Source organism: Lagopus leucura, unplaced genomic scaffold (genome assembly GCF_019238085.1).
Source record: "Lagopus leucura isolate 7727_CA_CO unplaced genomic scaffold, USGS_WTPT01 Super-Scaffold_1, whole genome shotgun sequence".
Lineage (NCBI taxonomy): Eukaryota > Metazoa > Chordata > Aves > Galliformes > Phasianidae > Lagopus > Lagopus leucura.
The window spans coordinates 27,942,921-27,970,561 of record NW_024962250.1 but is presented as its reverse complement, the minus strand read 5'-3'; the positions used below and the strand labels follow the sequence as shown (position 1 = coordinate 27,970,561).

At 45.0% G+C, this 27,641-nt stretch overlaps 1 protein-coding gene across 2 annotated transcripts; it reads right to left on the bottom strand.

The window, feature by feature from the left end:
* Nucleotides 1-800: 800 nt before the first annotated feature.
* On the bottom strand, nucleotides 801-27,641 carry CHGA (chromogranin A). 2 transcript variants are annotated; one of them, XM_042871864.1, is made up of 11 exons: nucleotides 26,101-27,641; nucleotides 25,180-25,274; nucleotides 17,643-17,798; nucleotides 10,791-11,150; nucleotides 10,303-10,349; nucleotides 6,565-6,658; nucleotides 6,185-6,253; nucleotides 4,502-4,600; nucleotides 3,403-3,912; nucleotides 2,500-2,954; nucleotides 801-1,342 (listed from the first exon to the last, which is right to left on the bottom strand). In XM_042871864.1, the coding sequence occupies exons 4-11, from the start codon at nucleotides 10,831-10,833 to the stop codon at nucleotides 1,259-1,261; spliced, it is 1,401 nt and encodes a 466-aa protein (XP_042727798.1). In that variant the 5' UTR covers nucleotides 10,834-11,150; nucleotides 17,643-17,798; nucleotides 25,180-25,274; nucleotides 26,101-27,641; the 3' UTR covers nucleotides 801-1,258. The 2 variants fall into 2 exon arrangements, with proteins under 2 accessions (XP_042727798.1, XP_042727790.1); XM_042871856.1 differs by having other exon boundaries at nucleotides 25,180-27,641.

The window sequence follows — 27,641 nt, the reverse complement described above, 5'->3', positions numbered from 1 at the left end:
ATTCCCCTTTTCCTATCAAGTTTTGGTTGGTTTGGCTTTGATTTGTAAGACTAGTGGAAATTAGGCTATTTATATAATGACTGCATAGCACATCTAGATGTCACTGGGATTCAGGCTGTTGCCGTGCTTAAGGATTTATTCCTAGTGCTGCCTTCTGGACTGATCCTGATGGGGAAATGTTGATTACTCAAAACCTAGTAGGGTTTTTAACCAGGATTGTATTTTGTGCAGGAGAGGTAGGTGTCTCACCCAGCAGTATTAAATTTTGCTAAGCAACAGGCAGGTTCAGCCTGTGTTCATGTAAACACTGCCTGTGGAGCAGTGCTTTGTGTCACCTCCAAGGACAGAGCTGCTGCTGCTGCTGCAGCTGCTGCCCTGCCCAGCCCTGAGCTCTGTCCCTCCCTCTGAAGAAAGTCTATGGGTCCCAAACATTTGCCTGGACAGACATGCAGGAGCCAACCACCCCAGCCCAGCCCAACGATTGCCCAGCCCTCCAGCAGGTACCCTACCTAAGCCCAGGGGCATGGCCGCCCCTGTAGCAGTGCCTGAGCGGATGGAAGGGCAGAATGGTGCTTCCAGGCTGCATGTCCTGGTTTTCCATGACTGTCCCTTTTATGAATTTCTTATTAAAACCCACTCACAGTGCCTAAATAACTTAACATTCTCAAGTGCTCACCCAACACTAAGGCTCCTTAGCCCCCACCTCAGACGCATGGAGCCATCCAAGCGTCGTGGTGAGGCTGGGAAGGCCACCAGGGTGGTGAGGGAATGCAGCCCACTGACATGGAAGCTTGTGAAGAAAGCATAGAGCCCACCGTGGTTTTATTTTTCCTTAGATAAATTTTTAATATAGAATATATTACAGTCAGAGTTCTCAGCTTTTAATCAAAAGGTAACAAGTTATTGCAATTTAACCCAGTGAAACTACCAGTGGGAGGAGAGCTTCCTAGAGAGCTCTCCTGTCTTTTAAAAAACAGAAAGGGAAGGAGGAAATAAAAATAAAGAAAAAGAGAGAAAATACAGGTGTAGGTCACACTTCTTGGCTACGGCAGCCCGATGGGGCAGGTGGACATCCGTAGGGGACAGAGGAGCATGGGGGCAAGAAGCGGTGATGGGCACAACACTACTGCAAGGGAGGCAGGCCTGGCGCCTGTGGGGCGGCATCCAAGGCGCGGTGCTTCTGCTCATCGTACTCGGCATGGAGACCATCGTACTCTCAGGAATGGAGACCACGGCGGAGAAAGGCTGCGGCCAGCCCTCAGCCCCGCCTCAGCTCGTGCAGCTTGTGGGCCACGTGTTCCAGCTCGGCCTCGATGGCGGCAAGGCTCTCCAGCTCCTGGTCCTGCAACGAGAGCAGAAATGGGGCAACAGGGAGTGATAGGGATGGGAAGTGTGGCTGGAGCCATGCCACCTGCCTATTTCACTGTCTGCTGCAATGAGGAGATATGGCAGTGTTGCCTCAGGCCCTGCCAGCGCACGTGGAGGTATTCGGGCCATTCAGTCCCAATTTCCCAGGAGCAGCAGGGTAGACCTCCTCCATACAACTCACACTGCTTTTGACCAAGAAAGATGAAGCGCTCCCAGAGCTGCTGTAAGGGCTTTGGGCTAGGAGGGAGCAGCCTTATGAGGGGGAAGAGACCTTCCCCAAAAGCAGGAGGCAGAAGGGCAGGTGCTCTCTCCTTGCTCAGAGCCAACACATTTAACTTCACTTTCAACCAACATGACACCCTCCTGAATGCTGGTGGGCAACTTTTGGGCAACACTGCTCTTCATTACTAAAGCAAAAACAGTGTCTTGGAGGCAAGAGAAGTGCAGCAAACTGGCTTCATTCCCAGGCATCTGAGCATGGCTTGTCCCAGAGCACTGCAGAACCCAATCCCAGCCCCTGTGTTCAGCCCTTTGTGGCTGATATAAACTGGAGCTGGGCTTCAACACCAAAGAAACAGAAACAGTTGCTCCTAGCTGCCAGGGGACATGCGGAGTTGTTGCATAACATCACATGAGACATGAGAGAATGAGGCATACTCAGACATCCTCACATCCTTTCTATTTCCATTCTAACACCTGCTCTCCCACCATATTGTCCCTGGTTTGCCTCCCCAAGAGGTATGAAACTGCTCATCTCGTACCTGAGCTTGGGATAGAATTGACTACCCTGTGACTTGAAGGGGATTAGAGACACAAAACCCACACCAAGACTAGTCACAGTGTCCAGCACAATGCTCTTGTCACATTTTTAAAGCTCTCTAGGACAAGGAATATTTTTGCTCTAATTACTAAATCTAGAAAAGAAACAAAGGCATAGACCAGAGGAAACCTTAATAATATCCAAAATATCAAAAATCCAGGTCTGAAAAACTGGAAAAAGCACCAAACATCCATTTAATGTCACAGAGAACCAATATGGGCTGCATAACACTAAGGCATCATCCTTATTTTCCATTAGCACAGTTTGGATTCCCAAGTAATAACCAGTCGGTTAAGCCTATGTACACCAACCTCTGTTCTCCTGTTAGCACTGCCTTCCTCATCCTTCTTTTCTTCAGGCATGGGAGCAAGCGGAAATCCTTCACTGCTGTCCTCCTTCGAGTGATGCTTCCATGACCTTCTCACATCTTCCTCTGGGCTACTGAAGTCATACTTGTGGGACCTGAATGCCATTTTCATGGACCTGTCTGGGTCTTCTCCACTATCATTTTCCTCCATGCGCTTCTTTGATGTCAGCTGCTTGGCCAGCTCATCCATTTTGTTCCATCTCTTGGAGTCTTCCCACTCCCTGGAGGACTCATCCTCCATTTCCTCACTTTTGGCATCCCTGGACTGGAAGGTGTCCTCCTCTGCCTGCATTCCCTCATCCTCCAGGCGATGCCTTCCTCGTCTCAGTACATGTGGCTGCTCCTCCTCCTCCTCAGAGCTCTGCTCATCTTTGCCAAATCCCAGAGCATCATCATTACCTGAAAGAGCATAACACACAACAGTGAGCATGAGCTTTAACCTGGTTGGGCTCCACCTTTGAACCAAGACTTCAGAGGTGATGTAAGGTGACTTAGTCCCCATTTTCCCAGGATTCTGGGATATCCACTCTCAAGTCACTGTCTCAGTAACGTGGACTGAAGATAACAGTCAAAATCACAGAGGATGTTCACAGAAAGGCAAGGAATTGTCCCCACGTGACAAGTGAGCAGCACACAGCAAGGCAGCTGCATTGTCTGTGCTACTGCCATGCATATGCCCATGGGTCAGGTGTTTAGGGATCCTGGGTGACTGTCACTGGAGATATTTCTGTAAAAAACCTGATAGGCACCTGCCTGAACTTTTAGAGTTTAAAGCTTCTTATCAGCTTGTCTCAGCACTCTCATCTCACCCTGGATAGGTATCAGCACAGTCATCCAAGATACATACCATCATCTTCCTGCATCTCCTCAGCCTCCCCATCCTCCTCAGCCAAATCGAGTAATCTCTCTGCTTCAGTAGGGTCCTCCTCTCCAGGAGCATCTTCTCCATCGTCCTCCTGTTCCACGTGCTCCTCTGCTGCCTCCTCCTTGCTCTGCCTCTGGCCCTGCCTGGATGGCTGCTCTCCCTCCTCCTCAAGCTCCAGGCTGTTCCTGGGGCCTCTGTGCTGCTCCTCTCCTTCCCCTCGCTGCTGTTGCTCATCCTCACCCAGATCTTTGTCATCATGGTTGTCCACAGCTGCTTCTCCCTGTGCATCTTCTGCATCCTTGATCTCGTTGCTCTCTGCTTCGTCCTGGTCATCCTTCTCACTACGGCTGGCATCCTGCAGCCTAGATTCCCCTACCTCCAGGCTATTTTTTCCTCCTTCTCTCACATCTTCCTTTTGCTGGGTTTTCTGTGCTGCCAGCTCAGCCAGGGATGCTGTGGGCTGCTCCTCCTCAGGGTGCTGTTGTGCCACATCTGCAGAGAAGAGTGAGAAACAACACCTCTCTTGAGAGCTCATCTCACAAACAGGGGAGTCTGGATGAAAAACCATCACACTCCTCATGGGCATCTCCTCCTCCCAGCATGATAGCAGTGGACTAACCCGCCTTCCTGCAGCACTGCATGCCTCCAAATGAGCTAAATGTGGCCTGTTCAGGATAATGGTATTTTGTATGTCTGTGTGTGGACTGAACTCAAATTTCACTGCAGGGACCATAACCTAAATTAATTAATTTCAGTCTTTCAAAGAAGGCTGTAAGACAGACCCACCTTGCTCTTGCATCTCTTTCAGTACAGAGTCATGACTCATCCTAAGCACTAAGTATGGCAGCAAGGTGGAGGGAATCACTATCATGTTGGTAACCTGAACATCACTGGTTACTACAGCTCAGAAGTGCCATGTTGTTTTATCTGGTATATCAGACCAAAGCAAACACAGAGTTGCTGGTGCATGTGACACCTAAGGAGAGGATGAGGAGCAGATGGACACACCAAGGCTGTCAGAAAGAACATCCTTGTTTACAGCCTGCCTGCCTGGACTCCCCGGCAGGAGGCTGACACTGACCTCTTTGCTTGTTCTCATCATTCTGACTTTCAAGGACTTCAGAAAGTTCATCTTCAAAGCCACTGTTTTTCTTTTGCTGCTGAGTTCTCTCATTGGCACCTGTGTTGGGAAACAAAAAGTAGCAAAAAGCAGCACCTTCTGTACTTTCAGAAGGTACAGACAGCAAAATAGCTGTGCTCTTTATAATTCTACATGTATTTTCTGCAATGGACAAATCTGCCAAAGGGGAACTGTAAAATGGGGGATGCATGAACCAACTGCGGTAACAAAGCCATCATCAAAAACATTATCTGTAGGAATAAAAAGGTCTCTGTGAAAACAGAGAGGCAACGTTGCTAGGAAAACAGCAATATTGATGGCGAACTAGGGAATAGGAGATGCTGAGCTGCAGCACATTGAGGCCAACAAAATACTTAAGTACTGGAATACCGAAGGATAATAATTGCCTTCTTCCAAATGCTGCCCACGTACCTGAGGTGAGCACTGGGAGCCCCGCGTGCCCTCCCACCTGGTGATGGGACCCTTCTCCATCAGTGCTGGCTTCATGAAGGCATCTGAAGAGAGTTTTGAGCTCAAGGACAGAGCTTGGGACCACTGCACAGTTGTCCTGGCAAGCAGTGCTCCCCACACTGCCCCATCCCAATGGAATCTGCATACTCAGCAAGCCATGCCCAACCCAGCTCATAGCCTGTTTCTACAACTTAACTCAAAGGCCAAAGACAGCAGTACTAGCTCAGTTATCTCCAGCCTTTCAAGGGGCAGGGCTGTAGGGTGTGGGCTTTTCAGACTGATTAGGAACAGCTGAAGCCATCACAGAGGAGAGCGAGGCAGGAGCCTTTGTTTTTCCCTTGGGCTCCCACTCTCAGTCACTGATCTCTTGGTGAGAGCTCATGTTACGTCATTACAAAATGGTGTGATGGGTTTCAGTCAAGGAAAGAGAAAGCTAGAGCTCCACTGTGTTGCACAGTGTGTATGGCAATAGAACACAGCCTGCACAACCCGTGCAGCAACCCAGAGCACAGGTTTCTTTCTTCTGGATCATCAGAGCACCTCTGGAGTCTAACTGGGCCACTGCCTGCTGTCCCCACACAATAAGATTTAGGCAAGGACCAAAACATTGCTTTGGGAGCTGCACAGATCTCTTGACATGCATTTTCCCTCTCATTTCTCCCTGCTGCTTCTGTGGCTTCCCTACTCTCTGGGCAATCTGGTGGCAGTGTCTCCCAGCCATCTCAGGCTGCTGTGCCACCAGGGCACAAGGATGCCCTGGCAAGGCAGGACTGCCAGCTGAGTAACCCATGCAGAAGGAGAAGGCAGGCAGGCAGCTGCAGCCAGGACTACCTGGCTGGGATCCTCACCAGCTTTGAATGTGCCTTGCCTGCAACCTGCAGTCCTGCGCTGGGGATCTGTGAATAGTTTTTTCCCATAATACATACACTGTCTAGGAAAACTGTATGTGGCCACTAAGTTATGCTGCAGGTTATTTCAGTCATCAGATACATATTAGAGTTATTGTAAGAATAGTATCCCTACACTTGCAGTGTTCACTGGAAATCCTGGAACTGTGTTCCTTATGACACATTTTTATGATATTAAATTAATGTAAAATAAAACTACAAGAACTGTGCAAGGAGCTACAACTGATGAAATCCATCTTCCCAAACAACTGTAGTAAAACTGTACCTTGAGCCGCAATTTCCTGAAGTTCCTTCAGTAAATTTTGGTGGCGAAGGATAGAAATGATTCGTTCATCTGCAATAGGAGAGACTTGGTACAGAATGTGGTCAAAGACAACTTTCCACCACCCTTAGGAAACACAAAACTACTCAAATTCCATCTCCCTGCTCATTTACTTGTTCCTGTCCCCTGGCCTGATTTGCTGCATCTCTTGGCTCTGTGCCTGGCAGGAAGGAGGCTCAGTGGGGTGACTACAGGGAAGGTGAAATTGTTGGGTTGCCAGTTGCCTGAGCATGTGTCAGATGGGACCATGGAGAGCAAGACCCTGCTTCTCTCTCTGCCTGATCCCCTCTTGCTGATACCCAGAATTAAATTAACATCTGTACCTCCTCTGAGCGTCTCTAGACATTCCTCACTGATCGGCAGTGGGTTTGGCTTTGATAAAGTATCAGAGATGACCTCCACGATGCACTTCATCACCTAGAAAGAAACAAAATACAAACAAAAGCACTGCTTCTTCGATTTTTATTTTTTTTCTTAAATCAATCTGTTATCTAGGCTGAAATGCAGCAGATGATGGCACAGATCCTTTTGCCTTTCTGATGGATCCAGAACGGAATGTTCAGTTCCCATTTTACCTAACAGAAGAACAGAAGGTACCACCCTAAACTGAGCAGTGTGTGAGTGACACATGGCAGTGGAAAGAGCTACTTTGACACAGCTGAGGATCTCATGACTTCAGCCCACCCCACAGGCTGCACACAAGGAATGATTCAAGAGATACTCAATAGATGCATACTGAACTCAAATTCATCGTTTTTGAAGTCAGTGTGCCTCAACCTGTACCTGATAAAAGGACTCAGTGGGAGGTCACAGAGAACAACACATGTCCGTAGCTCTTATTCAAACCCTGAGGAGGACACTCTGCTTAGACTGCAGCCAGGCATAGAGGGTGAGGAAAGTCAAATCGTACTCTCAAGTGCAGTTGAGAAATACTGCTCTAATGGTCTAGAGAAGAGCAACCCACTCTGCAGAAGTTCTTGACTTCCTGGATGAAATAAACTCATTATAAACTGGAAGAGCTGAACATGAAGTCAGGCCATCTAAAGGCAAGGAAGTTCCCATACATTTGCCACTGCCTGAGGCAGCTTTCCAGACTGGACAGACAGTGGGCCTGCCCTATGCAGAACCCTTTTCTTCCGTGTATAATGAGAAGGCACCATTTTCATCGTCCCCACTCAGCCCTAGCTCTTTACACAAGCAGCCACTTAGTGCTGCATGGCTGGGGCAGCTGGTCATTTCTGCAGGCAGCCCTCAGGGCCTTCACCTCCCTCTCAAGGTGCCATTCTCAGGAGAGCAGAGCGCTGTAGCTGCAGTAGAAATTAAACACCAGCCAGCAATTCCCAGTCAGCTGCAATGTCACTCATTCAAGCAATTGATATATTTATTGACCAACCGGAATGGGCAAATTTGCATTCTGTGTAAGGAGAGAATTCTGCTTTCACAGGATACAGACAGGAAATCTTGAACTCTTTATCTATTTGCACATTTTGAGGGGATTTATTGCTGAATTTAAAATGTTGCAGGAAAGATGTAACGAAAAGAAAGAAGGGAAATTTCTCTGGTATCATTCCCCGATACCACAAACAGCCCATTAATATTGATTTTCAATGACCTAGTGACAATTCGATCAACCAACCATAAAGAGAAGAAAAAAAACAAATATCAAACAAAACAAAGATTCTAATACTTCCTTTCTACATTTTCCAAAATTTGAAGCCTTTTTTTTTTTTTTCTCCAGTATTTGATACAGATCCTGAAGGAGGCAGTTTCTCATCATTACAAATGAGAACCTGTCTAATGAAACACCCTGAACAAGCTTCCTGAATATTTCTAAATGACTTCAGGACATTGCCAGAGCACAAAGAAAAGTAACAACCACCACAGAAATATGGCAGCTCTGTGGAGAAATAATGTAACTTAATGAAATGAGGAATGCAGTCAGCCCAACACTTTCCAGAATTTTTTATAAGATCAAATCTTGCAGAGTAAGGTTTCAAAAGGTCATGATAGAACAACCTACAGGAAATGAAGGAGAGCCTTTCCAAAATCATAAAATGGTTTAGGCTGGCGGGGATCTTAAAGATCATCCAGCTCCCACTTCCTGACATGGGCTGGCTGCCCCCTACCAAAGAAGGCTGCCCAGGGCCCTATGCAACCTGGTCTTAAATGGTTCCAGGGATGAAGCACCATAACCTCTCAGAGGGCAGCCTGTACCAGGACCTCACCACCCTCTGAGTAAAGAATTTCCACCTAACATCTAACCTACACTTTTTCAGTTTCAAGCAATTTGCCTTGTCTAATCGCTATCAGACTGAGTAAAAACAAAACAAAACAAACAAAACAACAACAACAACAAAAAACCCACCAGTCCTCCCTCTTGCTTGTAAGCTCTCTTAAAATTTAAAAGAATCAATTAATCCAGTACAGAAATTCAGACTGAAATTTTCCCATAGTTGTCCTCTAACTGTGAGCATGTAACTAATCCTTAAGACTTCGTCACATTGTCCCTGCACAGAAATTTTCATAGGAACACAGCCTTACCAGAAAAGACTTCACCACATTTGATCTCAACTATGCTCAGGCCCTTTCTGAAATACATGCTTTCAGGTGAGAAATACTGCCTTCTGAATGTAAGGGTAAGCATACGTCAGGCATACAGTAACTGCTGTGGTCATGTGCAACTCCCTTGGTGCCAGGAAAGCCTAGGTATTGTCTAAGTTTCCTCTCAGTTCAAACCCATTTCAGTGCAGTACCCAAGCTGAGGACAGACTTGGGAGATAATTCTTCCTTGGGAGAAGATTTCCATGGAGTTGCATTCGTTTTCGTAAAACGTAAATGTAGCTTACTGGGGCTTGCCATGTTTTACAGATCAAGCATATCATGGAATGGATCTCTCAAGGAAAATTGTGGAATTAATAGAATTTCCCATGGAATGTCCAATGAGCATCCTGCTCTGGCCCAGCCCACTTTAAGGGGTGTTTGCCTGAGCCTCATTTCTCAGTGTACAGCCTGAAGCAGGCACCCAATGGCTCAGCCCTAGGAAGGGCTAAGCAGGCTAAAGGTCTTAGCTGAGCAACAGCTCCTCAGGCCCAGGTGCATCTGACGGGAGATGAGGAGGAGTTTCTCATGGCACTCAGTCTGTAAATAACACTGACCAGAGACCATACTCTAGAATGTGTGTCTGAGAGTGACACAAGTGTGCTCTCTCCTAATGCTGCCTGGGGAAAATCCCTGTGCAGCTACAAGATTTCAGGAAACAAAGAGGCTCAGAAAGCAGAGGGGAAAGGGCTGGTGTTTGATTTCTGTACATTGACTCCTGTAGAAGTCTTAATTTGGACAGTAAAGAGATCAACTAATCTGAAAAAAAATACAGGTATTGTAACATCAGGAAGGAGATGGGAGGATTCTGCTGCAGATCAACACAGGCAAACACAACTACCCAAGCATTCAGCTGCCAAAAGCCAGTTGGGAGTGCACATATGTGTGAAGTACATCAGAGAGATTCATGGATGTAGGCACAAAAGCCTACAGAGGAGGGCTGAAAAGGCCAGTCAATTCATACACAGCTTGTATCCATCCTGACAGAATGAGTAGTAGCTGAGGACAGATTAGCACTCTGAGAGTATCCAGTTGCCTATTTTTCAGGCACATAGAGAAGTAGCACACCACATGCATACAAAGGCAGACAGATGTATACACGCCTCCAAACACACACAGTCCCATTCCTGAATCATATCTCCCCCCTACTTTCCCCTGAGTCACCTCCTGTTGGAAGCTTTGAAAAACTGAAAGTAGGAGGACCTGAAAGGGTCATACCCAACCTCCATGCCCAATCTCATCATGCTCAAGTACCCAAAAGTAGAATTGCAAAGGGTAAATCCTGGTAGGGAGGCAGCTGGGGAGGATGGATCCTGATATGGGCAATTCTCATGTAAATCCTCCCAGCTGTCACTTCCTACAGGGTGTTTCAGTAGGAGCAGCCAAGATAAGCCAGGTAAGTAGAGGTTAATTATCACATCCTTCAACTTTGCTTCCCTCTTCCACTACAGGTTTATTCTTACCTTAGTGTCCCCTTTATTCATTTCATTTGTCACAGGAAGGGAGATAGCTGCAAAATTAGGAGAGAGCAAAAAGAAGGAGCTTGTTATTCCCTGCCTCTGGGAGACAAGCACAGAAATCCTATCCTGCTAAAAATGGGAGTGCAGGAGGTGGGAATCTGGCTCTGGTTGAAGTGGTCTCTAGGTGTGCACACTGTGCCTCCCCCCGATGAAGGGAAGGGAAGGGAAGGGAAGGGAAGGGAAGGGAAGGGAAGGGAAGGGAAGGGAAGGGAAGGGAAGGGAAGGGGCCTGGTCGCTCTGGCACTGGGGACTAGCAGGGCACGGCGCGGCCCTCGGGCAGTGACCTTGCGGCAGCCGCTGTCCGCGGTGCTGAAGCGGCGGGCTGAAGCGAGGTGCGCGGGGCGCGCGGCGGGCTGGGGGCGGCTCTGCCCGCAGTGCTGCGGAACCCCGGAGCGGGGGAGGGGTCGCGGAGCTCGCTCAGCCCCACTTACCTGGCACGGCCAGCAGCAGGACGGCGAGAAGTCTCGGGCTCATGGTGCTGGCGGGGTGCGGGGAAGGGCAGAGCTTTAGTCTGGCCCTGGTTTGGGGGGATCGGCGAGGTGCTGGAGGGAGACCGGCACTGTGTGTGTCTGCGCCAGCGTCCTGGCTGAAGATCCTAGACGGGGCACTGCAGCAACCGGCTCATTTATATATGTCAGCCCCTCGGAAATGGCGTCAGGAGGAAGCCACCTCCTCCTCTTTCCCTCCTCCCCTCTCACGCAGCAAGCTCGTTAACCTCCACCACCTGCCGAGTACTGAAGAAGCAGCCACACTCCAGCACCCGACACACCGACCCCGATTTCTCCGGCTACCTGGGAAAAATATTCCAGTAGCAAGATGTCAAGCTCGAGTTGTTCTATCTTCTTTATACACAGCAGGAGCAGGACGATTATGAAGAGTATCTTATCACTTTACAAAAGTGGTAAGAGCGAGATGCACCTCACCCAACAACAGCCATCTACAAGCATTCTGCATATGTTTCGTTTATGTACATACCAATAGTCTGAAGTAAGAAAGCCACTTTTTGTATCCCAGCCAGCGTAGCCACCTGTAGGCAGATTTGCCCACTAGGGGTGCTCTTGCCTTCCACTGACCACAGAGAAGGCCTAGATAAACAGCTCAGAATAGATGTTGATATTTTTAGATGGCTGATAGATGTCTCCACGAAAGATAGGAGTGCCCATAAGACTGGTCAGTAGCCAGAGAATTGGTCACCATGAAGCCAGTTTGCCAATAGAGGTGACAGGTTCCAGCTATTTGATGAAAGATTTGTTAGGAAGCAGAATAACAGAAGGGTAAATAGCAAAAGTTGTTGAGGTTGTTGTTCAGCTACTGTGATTCTGCAATCAAATTTCAATATGCTGATATCCTTTGTTTAGTAGTTCACAACAAATTATAACATCACACTATACTCTCACTGCTGAGCACTGCAGAGTTGGAGTAACCAAAATTACTTGAACACAGCACATAGGAGGGAGAGGAAGTAATGAATTGGACCAATCTCTTAGCATTGGACCAATGCTGGACCATTGGACCAATTGGACCAATCACAAGCATTACCATGTCCTTGACAAAATGGCTGTTTATTCTTTGGATGTGATATCTATCAGAGCTGCCCTTTGAATCTCTTTTGGAAGTATCTGCAATGTTTCTTTAGGAGATAGTCAGAGATTTGTTCCCTTAAACGTGCACCCCTGACATTCAGTGCCACTGTTATGCAAGGGGATTATTATTCCTAGAGTAATTTCAGAGGTCACAAAAGTCTAAGACTTATATTAGAAAATCAAATTTAGAAAAGTACATTACCCTGTTACACTCACTGGAGAGTGCTATACTCAAAGAGGAAGTGAGATCATACTTGCTCTAAGATGACAAAAACTCTTCTACGAGACTAGAGAGTACATGGATTTCCAGTATGCCATGGAGACGAATTCTCAAATGTATGCTCAAAAGTCCTCTAACATCTTCTAATATCTGATCTATGCCGCAAAAGACAGATTTAGATTATAAAAGCCCACTCACATGTAACCAAAGTTCCCCTTGACTATTGCATTTTCTATTTAATGGCAGAGAAAAGCTGACAATAAATCAATCTTTTGAACAGAGTTTGGTGGACAACATTGATTGATGTTTATATGTTTATAGGACCATGAAATGAACATCCATGACAGTTCTTGTTGTATGGGGAACCTGAATCCTCCAGGAACAACAGACATCCTTTCTGTATGTGTGTTTATTTGCATTTTTGGAATAATCAATTTATTTATTATCTATTGACATATTCAATGGCCTTCTACTCCTTCAGGGTACACCAGAGCATTTTAGTCTGCGGTTATAAAATACTGAACATCATTAGGTTTCTTAATTCCTATGTATTTCTAACAGAAAAACAGATTGATCTGTTTATCAGGCTGTATTTACCTAGTCAATATTTACTTATCTTTACACATAAACTCTGATCTTATTAGGATGATAAATTGTCTCTGTTCTAACCCTTATACAAAGCCTTTTTCTTCCCTGAGGCCCTGTTTTTGAGAAATATAGTAGAACATGCACTGTTTGTGACTATATATTTTCCTCTCTCAAGCTATGCTCTTGCATCCTTTAAGTACATTGCAATGGAGAAACTAAATATTTTTCAGGTATGGCATGATTTCTTCCACTATAGTAGCATGCTGGATACTAATTTTTCTATTTATTGCCCCAGGGCAATGGATATGAAACTGTTAATACAGCAATCAGTACTTCTGCTATTGGAATTTGTCTCATTAGGCACAGCTATATTAGGAACAGTCAAAGTAAAACTGTCAGGGAAAGATTTATGTCAAAGAGCAACAGTGATCAAATAAAAAATTGGAAGGTAGTCTGCCACTCAGAGAAAGGCAAAGCCAGACACAGACTTCAAGAGGAGTGTAAGTCTGTGAATGTCTTAAGTAGCTTGTTTTTTAGTATATGGAGAAAAGGAGTAGGTCCTTAGTGGCTGACAGTGATGATGGTAGAAATTGGCATTTCTGGCCAATTGCTGTCTCATAAAAAAGGCTGTTTAAGCCTGTGGAGAGAAAAAACTATTTTCCTTGTAACTGTCTGATTTCTAGTGCATGATGTGTGGTGAGAATATGGAGAGCTATATGCCATTATCTGCTTACAGTCATTAACAGACAGGCAGGGTGATGGGTTACTGTGGTAGAAAAAGGATATTTGCCTTACTTGCCTGAAAGGTGATTTGAGAAGGCAATGCCTGAATGAAGGAAGTAGACAACCAGTGCTACTGCATAGCCCATGCTCTGGGCTGAGCAAACAACAGAGCAATCCAAAAGGCCATATTGTTATATGAAAAATATCATTTGTCTCAAACGCTATTCTCAGACAAGACATAAGGCAACCTATTTCCCCAGAATTTAGAAAATAAAGCCAAAGGATCAGGAGTATGGCTCCGAGTGAGCTACTTTGAAAGCTTAACTCTCTAATTTCTTGGCTGAAACTGGAATAAGAATTCACCCTTCTCTGGTACTTGGAAGTACTGACACCACATTTCAGACTGCTATGATTTTACAAATCCGGAAACTGAGACAGAGAAAAAGTGTCATTTTCACAAAGATATCAAAAAAAGTTTGAAGCCAAGGCACAGCTACTACCTGCACTGGTGCCAAACAGACTACTAAGCAAAAAATTAACAATTACATTGTTGCATATGAAATCAGTTGATAACAGACTGAAAACTTGAATGTAATCTCACTGACAAAGTAGCAGGAAGGCCTACTAAAAACTTCAAATCATACTTCTGCGCTACATTAGTCAACTATGCTCACTTCTCAGTTCCCCAACACAAACCACTCTCGTATGCCTGTAAATAGAAACAAGTTTCAAAGCTCAGATTGCTGTTGTGAATATCCATCTACACTGTTAAAAGGCACTTCTCTTTTCCAGGTCAGAGGCAAACTGATGTTGATTTATTTTGATTTTCTTCATCTAGACTTTGATTGCACCAACTTGAACTTAATTGATTTTCCTGTTCAAAGTTTTACTTGCACACAACCAGCAAAGCCCAACACTGTGCATAAAGTTGACAGTGGCTGCTGCTCTGTCTATCTGTTCCCATCCTTGCCTGGCATGTACAGCTCTCATTGGGGCAGATGAGTTATGTTCCCTATTGGGAGAAGAGACTTCTCCATAGCAATCAGAGAATACCATCTGGGCTCCCTTACGAAGAGCTTATTTTTCAATATAGTTTTTCTTAACACCATTCAAACACCAGCCTGGAAAAAGTCATACTCCTCAAATGCTTTGGTCAGTGTATCCAACACTTACAGCAAGACCTTGCTTATTCCTGTAAGCCCAACTGAATCAGTAAGAAAAGCTGGAAATGGGGGTTCTCCCCAGCCAAAATAATCTCCAACAGCTTCCTCAGGAAATTACTGATTATTCCATGGATATGATTTTATTTGACTTGTGATAATGAAGTCTGTGTCATGCTAATGTCAATATTAAGTAACCCCAAACAATTTTCTAGTTTCAGAATGGTCTTCAACAAGTTTATGAGAAAACCACTGATATTACTCAATGTTTACTTATCCCCAGAGTAAGAGACAGATAGTCCTATTTATTGCCCTCAGGCACTGACAAAATTGGTGAGAGTTAGTTATGCCAAAAAGGCACCATTAATTAGTTAAGGGGCTTGATTTTCTACTTATTTGTTTGTTTACTTAAAATAAAAGGGAAAAACTGTTCTTTAAATGGAAAATATGGAATTATAGGTTTGGAATTGAAAAATTTACATAGACAGACTTAGCAAATCTTTTCTCATTTTTAATCTTAAAATAATATGGGGGAAAAAACTACCATCACCACCAACAAACCACAGTGAGAGTGATTCAGGACTTTGTACCTGCACTCCTTTCCAGGGAGTCCATAAACTGACCATATTGCCCTCACACTACCTTCAGCTCACAGCCAACACATGGACCCACAGACAGCATCGGCGTTGTCCTGGATTATGTATATTAAAAGACAGTGACTGTCTGGTATATTTTGTACTGCTTAATCTTATGCCTCACTTTCTGCCTTTAAACATCTTCTCCTTCTTTCCTGAATCTTCCCAAACTGTCTGTCCACTTCAGTTGCTCAGAGAACACCAGGGGAGATACAGAGGTACGCAGTCCCATGAGTTACACTCTGATCAAAACATATGAGCATGGTTGCAATGTTTCTGGAGGCGTAAATCAGGTGAACTTATGCTAACTTTCCCAATCCATATAGATCAAGTGACAAAACCTGTAATTTGAAAAAAAATTAAAAAAAAAAAAATCAAAAGGACATTTCTCTGACAGCAGATTTTAGGATTGTGGAATGCATAAGCAGTTCCCATTTTAGGTGCTTTCTTTGATCTCTTTGGCTTACACTGGAAATGCTGCACGTGAGAAGATGAAAGGAAGGCTGGACGTAGCTTACTTTCCTGCTGCTGCAGGAGGAGTGGTGGGGAACAGTCATCTGAGCTTCTTCTTCCTGTACCCCTCTGTTCCCCAAAAGTGCCAGCCACAAAAGCCAGACTTAGGTCTTGAAAACACTTTCCCAGACCAGCAAGGCTTTTATGGGCATCTACAAGTTTCTCTTGCTCATCTCCTTTCCAAGAGAAATTATCTCTGTATTCTGATTGTTCATACAGCTCCTTCAAACTGGACTATCAGCCAGTGAGTCCTACAGACAAATTACCTACAGCATGGGTAGCACAGTGAAGAGATGGTGCTGTGTCCTGCTTTCCTGGGCATTTTCAGCCTTCACTCATTTTTGTTACAGAAACTCTGAAGGGGAAACCTGAAAGACTTGTTTCCATTTCAGCAATCACTGTACACAGGTGCTTCAGGAGTATGTATGCCTTCAAGATAGATTTATTCCCTTGTATAAAGACATCATGGAGAGACCAGGGAGGGGTTCTGGCACTCAGACATGCCAGCAATAGGGCACAGCATAGTCTCAGCATGTATCACAAAATCTGATGGTCTTCATGTGGCAAGAAAAAGCTTCTACTGCTGCTCCATTCTCCTTGTTAATCTCTTGGCCCTTCTCTCCATCTATCCATTCTGCTCAGCCTGAGCAGGGCTATGAGCACCCTTTGCAGTGCAGATGGCTCTTCCCCCAGATGTTCTATTGATAAGGCAGTTTCCAAACACTAAATTGCAAGTTAACGCCAGATAATAAATGTTCTCTCTACAGGTAAAGCAAACCTTTTCCTGCGGTATTAAACAGAGAACAGGAGGAGGTAACCCTTCAGGTATTAAACTGCCTAAAAGCATCAGCACAGAGCTTGGGGAACAGCCAGAGAATCTTAAATTACTGCTACTGAGCTTTTCCTCACCACACAGGAGCTCCAATTTCCTTTCTCACCAACCAAAGCCATGGAGCAATGGACAGCCATGTGCTGGGTTTGGGATTTTGTCACTGACCTTGTGCAGATCCCCTCTGCCTTTGTGCTAAGCTGAGTTCAGACTCAGTTTCTGCCTCTAAATGCTGAGGGGAAAGTTTCAGGACAAACCACACTAGGAGAAAGAGGAAGGAGGGAAGGAAGAAAGGAAGGCAAAGAAGGAAAGAAAAGCCTGACCATGCTATTCCCTCTGTTTTTAGTGTTTTATTTTGTTTTGGTTTGCTGAAACAATGTCTGCTGACTCTCAGTGGCTTTTTGTTTCATGGAGACAGCTAGATAACCACAAACACAGCATAATCTTTGTATGTGTTTCATGCTGTGTAAGAAGCAATTGCTGTTGTGCAACCTCACCAGAGCAGAAATGAAGGCGGAGAAGATAAATGAGCACTCTCACTTTATATTTAAACCTGCAGAGAGTACATGACTTCCTACACTGAGGGGAATGTTGCAGCTGTGTTGTTTGATACAGGTTCATGCAGTGAACCACTGGGTGTGTAAGGAACACATTCATTAACTACATTTCTAAACAAATCATTAATTAAAAGCTTGAATCCAAACATACACAGATCAATAGGAACACTCCTTCACATTTCAGTGAATTTGGGGCTGAGTCCTGCACCTGGCACTGGGGCTGCTGCCTCATACAGGCAGCGCTGTTCTCGTCACTGAGCATCAGAAGGCATCAGGCAGCCTGAGATTCTGCAAGGAAGGAGTTTGGGGAGCATGTCCCAGAGGCAGCTCTGATTACAGGGCACAGCGTGACCTCCCAGAGCTTTCAGGTCATATCCCTACACATTTACCTTTGGGAGACTGAAAACAAAGGATTACATGCATCAGTTATCAACAAATGAGCATTCTTATTAATTAATACTGCTGCTATGCTCACCTGGGTGCAGGAGAGTCATTTTCTCCATGTTTTCCCTTTACTTTTGATGTAGCGCCCTTCTGTCACCAGTTTTCTCCTTGCAGTGGGGAATCTCTCAGCAGTTTCCATGAGAAAGGTGATTTCCTCCCATTGTTTTCTTTTGTGATAAGGACATTCCTGCAATAATATAAATCTAAACTATAACTTATGACAGCTAGTTTTCTCCAGCCATGGCAGATGTAAAAGCAGGAAGCCCTGAGGGATCTGAGTGTCTGTCACAGAGGTGCTGTTACTCACTTCTGCTCTGCTCCATACACAGGTGGCATCTGCTGCAGCTCAAGGTCTCTTAAAAAGCTCTAACGAGAACCTCCTCCTTCATGACAGGAAACATAGCAAACCAGCATATCTGCCTAGAAATGCTTCCATGATTTTGCAGATTTGTTTTGGCTTACCCCTGCTGTCTGTGCCTGTGTTGGGTGCTTTCACTTTCCCCTGCTACTAGTGATGGAGATGATGCCTGCTGTCCACTGCAATGGACTTTTACAATGGCTTTGGAGCTCTGTAATACCCATCAGGTGATGCTAATAACTGCTATTTTAGAAGTCAGAGCAGGTGGTATAACAATATATGTAAACAGGATCTGACTTGCTTTGAATTTCTTGCAAAGTGTGCAGAAATAGTCACAAGCCTATCATGGACAAAGGATCAGAGGGTCTGCAGAATCTCATCTCCCAAGAGAAATTCTGCTCCCTCCTTGAGAAGACACTGTCAATCCATTTTAAAGGTGTTTCATCTATGCAAATTATTAATATCAATTTCTGCGATATTTTTAACAGGTAACAGTGGAATCAGAATGGAGTATTTTCTAAACTTTAATATATATATACGTAAGAGTGCATATTCCAAACTCTTTGATCTGAAAACAACTTTGGTTGTTCTGCTTTGCAGAACCTTTTTTCATATTTTAATCAGCTCTATTTATAACTGTCCTGAAGTCCATTTCTATCACCATCAACCAGCATGTTTACTGCCATCTGGATCACAGGATACTCATGTTTTTAACATGCTTATTGCATCTATTGATGGTTCATTAGCTCTTTATAAAGATCAAGTACACAGCCACAACAACAGTCACAGAAAGAAAACAGGTGTTCAGCCTTGATCTTCCCACCCTTGCTCACACACTCCCAAGTACAAGACCTTTATTTTACTACTTCATTTCATTTCACTTACAATTTTTACATCTAAGCATTTCAAGTCATCAACATTCTGGGGTTTATTCCTTGACAGAGAAATTATTTTTTAATATTCCAAGAGCATTTTCATTAATCAGAACTGTAGAGGGGTCCTCTGGAAATCCTCACTGTAAAAGGGGAGCGAAGGCACAGAACTGCTTCTGCTCTGCTCACAAGATACAATCAGGAAAACCAGCAGCCCTGATTGCCCTTGCAGTGGGCCCCAAGCACAGTGCAATTAGAACAGCTGCTTGCATTCTGTGGTTAAGGAAAGCTCCCAGGGGCCAGAATATTGCTGTTTGATTGGAAGAGCACTCAATTGCCTAATGAAGCTGTTATCTTCTATTTAGCCAGAGATGAGAAACGGAAATCTTTATGTATTGCTCCTATGTAACAAAAAAGCTAATCAGAGAAGTCAGACCCTCAAGGGTACAATAAAACCACCACTGAACAAGGCAGTAGTGCAGTTTCAGCAAGCAAGGGCCTTGGTTCAGGTACACCAGCTGCTGGGTTTGCCCTGCCCAGAGGCAGCCCCCCTTCCATGTCCCTCTCTGCCTATTCCTCAAGAGAAGGTACTTCCCCACTTGAAGGGTCTTGTTTTGTAATTTTCATCTCCAATATTAGAAGCATTGCCTTACCTCCACAAATGACCTGCTAACGTGCTTAATCACTGTTGACAAGATCACTGAGTGAATAACTGGATGCTTTATGTTCTATATAATTTTACTTTTTGTGAGACTCTCTGTGAGGAACTCACATCCACTCCTAAATTCCACAGGACTCACATGGAATGGGGGATCACCTGGGCACAAACTCTTCACTCTGGCAGGACCGATGGTCTTGGCTTCAAAACCTTCAGATACATCACTGAATCACAGAATGGCTTAGGTTGGAAGGGATCTTAAAGAGCTCCATCCTGCTGTGGGCAGGGTTGTCAACCACCAGATCAGGCTGCCCAGGGCCCCATCCAACCTGGCCTTGAACACATTAGGTGCTTCTGCAAGAACAAACAGGGCTGTTCCTTCCCACCGGGATGACCTTGCACAGAGTTCCTATTCTTACTGACGTTCTGAGGTGACACAGCCATTTTTCCTGTATGGATTATTCTGAAACTTTCCTCTGGATCATTAGAGCTGAATGATGAGTTTGTACTCACAGGAAAGTTCATTCTGCTGTCAATGAGTGCTTGCAGTTTACAGTACCTGAGACAGTGATAAATGGATGCTTAAAATAAAGAACTTCCCAAGACAGGCATTCATCCAGCAGCAAGCCCTCCATTATACAGAGACGAAGTTTTATGAAGTATTTTTTAAAATCCCCAGTATCAATCTCATTGTGCTTATCTTAATTTTATACTTTCAATATACAATAATATTTTAGCTTTGAAACGGAATTGAGGAGGGACAACATTTCATAGAAGTCTGTTGAGGTGGTCAACACGGAAGCTGATGTTTCCCCTTGCACTATGGGAGCTTGTGCAGTACACAGAGGCAGTGCTAGCCAAGGTCCATGGCACCCACACACAGCGATGCTGGGCAGAACCACTCAAACCTCTCTGTTCCTTTCAGTAATGCCCATTGCCTATGCCTTCTTTTCTCCTCTCCAAAATATCCTAGCTGGCATCTTTATTTACCTCATCCCTGCTATCCATCCGCTTTTCTTTAAAACCATTGACCCAATTCTTTAATTTTAATTCCAGAGGGCTTAATTGCATCCTGCATTTGCCCTGCACACCATGTCTCCACAGCACTTCGCCAGTATCAGAAATGATTCACCTGGTGTAAAGTACAACTTGGGTGTTCCAAGGTATCTTCTCTCATCTATCGACAGGTGGGTACAGTGACCCAACCTGGCTCATCCAAGACTCTGTAGGGGATTTCTTTGTAACAGGGACACAGATGAGGATTTCTTGAGCTCACAATTCTTTGCCCTCTCCAGGAGGATCCTCTGAACCCTGCTGCCAGTTTGCCATTCATTCTGATGAATAGCCACCCCCCTTTTACTCTTGTGCTTTGGCAAAAGGGGGTTGTTTCAATAGCAGCCTCAGCATAGACGTTGGTTTTTTGCTTAGTATGTCATAGAATCACAGAATCATTAAGGTCAGAAAAGACCTTTAAGACCATCTAGTTATCACCTAGATCATCCTCCTATGCCTTCCTGCTGAGCAGTCTGCAGTGAACCAAAGCCAGAGAGCAGGGCACGTCTATGATTCTATGATCTTCCTGATGCTGGTCCTTATCATCATGAAGATTTCACACTGGAAATTTTGCCAGATACATTCCAAGTGTTCCCCATCTTCCATACTGTTCATAAGGCCTAATTCATTTTATGCAGCTAAGTCTGTATTTGCCTCTGGTTACATCACTTGAATTGCAAATGTTAAAGAAACCTTGAAGTCAGTCTGTTGTCCTAGTTCCCTCTACAGTCTTTGCAATAGTTGCTAGTATCACTGGAGCTATGCAGTGCAACAGAACAAAAGCTCTTTTCTCTTAGTGATAGCCAGGGATGGGGAGGACCTACTTAACTCATCTCCCCACTGTGAGAAAATTGGCTTTGATTTCCTACTGAACCACAGAGCTCCTTTTCCCTATCCAGAAGGCACTTGTGCTCTTCCAGAACTCACCTGCCAGCCAGCAGTGCCAGCAGTCACTGCCAGCAGAGGTACTGGGCTGCAGCAGGAGTAAATCCTTGTGCAGGGATCAGACAGCACATTGCACAGTTTAGCTCAAACCAGCACTAACTGTGCTGGCTGCATGTAATGGGTGCGCCAAAATAGGAAAGGTATTTCAGTTTGTGATAAAACATTACGGATCTGAATCCTACACTCAGCTTTGCTATTTCATTCCACATCTAACAGCTCGGATTATTCCTTGGAATAAATGCTGGTGGTATATCCGTGTCATTGGGGAGAGCTCTGGGATACTGAGATGCAAGCCCCAAGTAAACAATGACTATTCATATTCCTTAATCTTTTTATTTTAAATGGATTCATCATGCTGTGTTTTGGAGAAGAGAGCATGCAAACACCTAAACAGCTTCAGTGGTGATTTTGGCACAGTGAGTGATTGAGGGAAGACACTTCAGCCAGGCAGGCTTGGTTCATGCCAACATCCCTTTTAGGAACCAGCAGGAGCCAGCTCCCATGGAGAAGAGAGAGGAACGCCTATAATTTTAACTAGATGCTCCATCTCCTGCTGCTTATGCAGCCTCACTGATCTAGGCACAACTCTGCACTCCAGCAGAATTCCAGCTCTGCCTGGGAAGCAGAAGCCCTGGGTGCCCTGGGAAGCATTCTGAGCTGCAGTAGGTAGGCACAGCACCCCTGGGGCACAAGCAGCTCTGCTAGGGGACTGTAGGTAGGAATGCAGCCCTCCAGCTCCCAGACATGAGGACAGAGGCAGCACGAAGGGAGCTTGGAGCACATCAGTACCTCACAGCTTTGCCACTGCAGTCAGCCATCTGCTCTGGGTTTATTAAAAGTGATGTGCTCTGCTGGGAGGATCAGGAAGCATCTGTTGGTGCATTTACATTTAAATCCTCACAGCAATCTCATCCTTTTTTAATTAATCAAGCCCACTTTTTTTGTGAAACCACACAGATAAACACTTCTTCCGTAAATGGGAATGCACGTTATGCTAATGCCACTAAATAGCTAATACATAGAAAAACAATTTAGTGCAAGTAGCAGCATCTATCTCAGGATTTAAGAAAGCTGTTCTAACAGAGATCATGCTTGTTTAAATGGATCACTGTCTAAACCTGGCTTATGCTGCATCGCAGTTTCACTGCTGCAGAATTGCTAATCAGAGGCAAGAGGGAGCCTGAAGCAAGGAGCTGAGGCACAGGTGCTGTTGTGCTGTGGGTGCATGGCTGTGAGGGCTGGAGGGTGGGGGAGGAACTTAAGATCCCCCCCAGCATAGTGTTTGGATGATGCACATTGAGTGTTAGTCCCATTTGGTTTGCAGAATATCCACAAGCCACTGTTGGATTATATGGCAGGTGATGTCCCCTCTGCAGATGGAGCTCCAGCTTTTCCCAGCGGACAGTGTGTGCCCAGCTCTTCACCAGTGGATACAGTTCACTCTTCCCATGCTCTAGGAGGACACAGCCAACCTCCAGCCTGTGGTTCAAGGAGCCAGCCCATACTGCTGCCCTGTTTCTCCCATGACACTTCCTTCTTTCTAGGCTTAGATCCATGATACTAACAATTAGTCCACAGCCAAGAATTTGTCTGCAGCCAGTATTCATAATGCCTTTCCAGCCAGGCCTACAAGCAATCTAGAAGGTTTGCTATGCATCAAGAGGAATCGACCTTCCCCATAGCCCTATAAAAGGGATTGATCACGTCAGTGGCAACACTGAAGGCACTGGAAAAGCAGGGGGGCTCAGCAGTGAGAAGAGCCTTGGGGCTGTGGGAGTGAATTAGTGCTCCCGACAAATTTCCTTTCAAAACATACAAATATATGATCGGGACACATTCATAATGGGAGGAGACAACCCAAATTTCCCCTGCAATGAACAGGGACACCTACAGCTCAATCAAATCGCTCAGAGCCTGGACCAGCCTGACCTTGAATGTCTCCAAGGACAAGGTATCACCCACCTCTCTGGGCAACCTGTTCCAGTGTTTCACTACTCTTATCATTAAAAAGTTTCCTTAAATCCAATCTAATTCTGAAGTCAGGCTGTACATGCAGAACCCAGCCCTCACCTTCCATCAGCACTTGGTGCAGTTGCCTGAGCCAGACTGCAGCAGCCCTGCAGGGAGCTGTATCTTGTTTTTTTACTTCCTACTATTGAGACTGCCTATTTCTGTAGTTACATTCTTTAATTGTGAACATTGTTGACTACACTGCAAGGCTGCAGTCCAGAGATTGGGCAAACAGCATCTGGGGAACTCGTGGCTGTTGGCCTGGTGGGGACTTCAGAGCAATAAATATGCGCATGAAGCGATGTTCAGTAATTACAGGGCTGGAAACTGAGTTAGTGGCAGAGATAGTGCTTTAAAGAGCTGCAGACCAGACAACAGAGATTTGCAGATAAGGACAACTGTCACACTGTGTCCTCCATGCCTCTCCAGAAGGGACTCACTGCCCACAGCATGTTTTGGTTGAACAAATTGCGCTGTGAGCAGCAGAGTCAGCAAGCCTGGGACCCAATAGACCCCTCCAACAGCCCCACCTCAGTGTCCCAAACTTGTTGGTGATAGGTCCCAGTGTTTCTACCACTGAGAAGCCAAGCAGCAGTAGCACAGCACAGCCCTAACCTGTCCCCAGCAGCCTGCAGCCAGAATGCTCAGAAAGACCTAGAGTGGTATTGGTGTATTGAGAACCTTCCCAAAGGAATTTTCAAGAATTGCTTTTTGTGGTATTTGTGTCTGTAGTGTCACAGTGAGCAGGGGGAAGCCCTCTTGGCACATCAAACCCATATCTCCTAGGTAAGACAGCTCAAAGAACTGGGAAACATGCAGCCTGCTACATTCCTGCTTTTATTACCTTGTCTCTTTCATAATTCCCTTTTTCGGTCATCCTTATTCTTGCTTTATTTAATAAACATAGGTTTCCTTTAGTCAGTATTTTTTATTTTAGTTTATCCAGCAGTGTGTATTTCAAGCCATTTACGTATCATAAGATGGTAAGGATGGATTGCTTTTTGATCAAAGGGATTTGGCTTCAAGTTTCTTTGTAAATTCAGCAGAGAATGGAATCATGCAGTAGTTATATTAAGCAAAAGCACTACAGAGCTAAATCCCTTGTTTGGAGGAAACTTCAGAGCAGGTGTCCTCAGATTCCTCCTGTCTCCCTGATGATCCCTTCCTAAGGACCCTTTCCTGGGTGATTCCCATCACAATAAACAAAAGAGTTGTGTGAAGTGAATGGGGCACCAAAAATAATGTTTTCTCAGAAGGAAGCAGCTGGTAAGAGCAGAAATGCCTGAGAAATGCCCCACAGGTTAAGCAGACTGCCTATCTTCACCAGAGAGGTCTGACTCTGACAATAGGGGCCATGCTCACTCCTCAAAATCTCTCAGGATGATTTATAGACACAAGCAGATCCCTTGCTCTCCTGCCCTTTAACCAGCCCACAGGTGACTATTAAACCATTTTTATTTCTACAAACCCTCACAGTTATCAGGGAAGAAGCAAAAATCCACCTGCGTTTGCACTGGTAGCTGCAGTGCCTGTGTGTGGACAATGCTGACAAGCCCATTTGGGTTCACCTGTGCAGGTGCTGGGCATTTGCTTGTGCATTTTTACCCTCATGACATATTGATGAGAAAAGGCAGGAGAAATGTCCTCAGCTTGCTATGGTTATTAAACATACCTTGGATTAAAAGGCAGGAAACTTCCATTTCTTCCTAACAAAGGACATCTGCAGGAACTGGAACATTCCTTCAAAGGATGGGAGGAGATTAAGTGCTGTGGAATAAAAAAAATACGGTCTTGGTATAACAGGAACATTCTTGTATCACCAGGGAGTTCAAAGCTTAGGGACAGTGCTGGCTTCACCTTCCAATTAATGACCTCTGAATAATTAGCAAAATAATCTTTTTAGAAATGCTTCAGTGGCAGTGCCCCTGATTGTCAGATAAACAGCATCCTGGAGAGGGAAAGTTGGCAGTGATGAACAACGGGCTGAGGGAGCAGCAAGGGCACGGGCAGTCATTAAGCCTGAGAACATTCATCAGCCCATTCAGAGCTCCAACAAGTCATAGCTGTTTCACTGTGCAAGCTAATTGAAGAAAATAATTTATTAGGAGATTGAACAGAGATCGTTAAACACTGCAGTTTCAGTCTTGCAAATGGTGAAACAACAGTTTTTCCTTGACAGTTGTTTACTGTTAAATCCTGGGTTCCTTCTCCTTTCCCCAAGCTTCAACCTCTGTGTGGGAATTAATCCTCCCAGTAGTGATGGTTTGCCCTCTCCTTCACACCCATGTCCTTTTCCCTGTCATTCCAGCACCAGTTCTTACCCTTCAAAAAGAATTTGTTTCAGGACTGTGAACTGAAGAGATACTTGGAGGTACTAGGTAGGACTAAGTTTAATGAGATTTTGAATATGGTCACTATGATGAGATTTCTTTAAGATATGTCTGAAAGAAAATTATGAAAGTATCACATCACTGTGGTCAGAGACTGAGAGCATATGGGATTTTTACTGCCTGTGCCCTCTGGTGTGTGAGCAAATTTTGAGAAAATACCACCCATTAAAGCTGTAGGGATCAGAGGAAGATGAAAGACTCACCATTAAGTTGACTGAGACCTCTTCCATTGGCACCATCATGGACTCAGGTTCACAGCACACAGCTGCAGCCTGCTTTTAGCACAGCTGACTCACAGAAGCACCAGGCTGAAGGGACCTCCTGAAGACATGGAACCTGCCTGTGGTTTCAGGGTGAATCAGGCATTGTGGGATCTTCCTGCTGGAAGAATATCCCTGCTGCTCCTGGCAACCACATGGCTACTGGACAGGTGAAATTCTTCACCTTGTGGGACCCTAAACTCAAAGGATCTTGTCTGAAAACATAGCTGTCCTTGTGTTTTGAAAGATGAATTCTACAGCTTTCTTCCAACTTCCAGTTCATTTTCTTCAGCTGAGGTTATCCAGCAGTGGATATGGAGTGGATATCATAACTACCTGCACCCCTGTTTTTTTCCACTGTAAATGAACTGAGCATTTCCTTAAACTCATGTTTTTTTCCCCCTTTTTCTCACTCAAGTTGCTGTGTCCTAGATCTCTCTCCATTTCTCCTATCTTCTACAAAGTAGGGCTCCTAAGGCTGAACCCAGCAACTCCAGGTGAAGCCTCACAAGATCAGTGTAGCTGCCACTATACATTACAGAGAATCAAATGGAAGACATCAGCAATGAAGCTCCCGGCTCAGTCAGCCTGGCAGCCTGCAACCACCCCTAGGTCTCTCCCTGAAACTGCCCATTTTCATCCTGAACCCAGTAAGGATTTCCTGACATTTGCACATCTATTGGAAAGCCATTTCAGGATTTCATCCTATAATACACGTGTCCTAGTTTTCTAGTGTTTTCATGGGTAGTTTATACCTTTTTATTTTTTTTCTTTTTTGCAATAACTTCCCCTCAGTAGCAGTACTTTGATCTTCTTACTTGATGTCATCTTGAGGATTTCAGGGCACTTTTCTCAGTCATCAACATCATTTTGAATGATGAGCCTGATTTCCAAATGTCTTGCAAGCCCTATCAGCTTGGCTTTCTTCAGACATCTCACAACTGCTCTCCCTTCTCCATCATTCAAGCTGTTCTTTCACACCCTGACCCAGATATGGGCTGAGCACACCTCCCCTGGATCTCACTGCTCAGGCTCAGCTTTCACCATTCCAGCTTAGCAGGTAGCTGGGCCTGTTCTCATGGTGAAGCCCAGAACATTTCCCTGGTGCACAACTGAGTACATTTTGTAGGAAACTGCCCAAAGTCTTCCTACAAATAAGTTTGTGTCCCTTAACCACTGGGCCAAATAATTAAAATTGGAACGGACTGACATGGTTCGCTTTTGACAAAATCCTGCAGTGTATTTTATATCAACTGACCTATCTGTGGCCAACTATAGATTGATGTTTCAGTGATTTGTTCCAGAGATCTTTCCAGGAATCAGAGTTAGGCATATTGATTTAAATTCCTTGGCTTTCCTTGCAAGACAGGTAATAAGCGTTCCCCTGTTCTTTCCCTCCTGCCCCTCTTATTCCATAGCTACCCGAAAGGAATAATAGCTCAGGAATGGCTTTGAATGGGTTCTTAAGACCTTACAGGTGAATT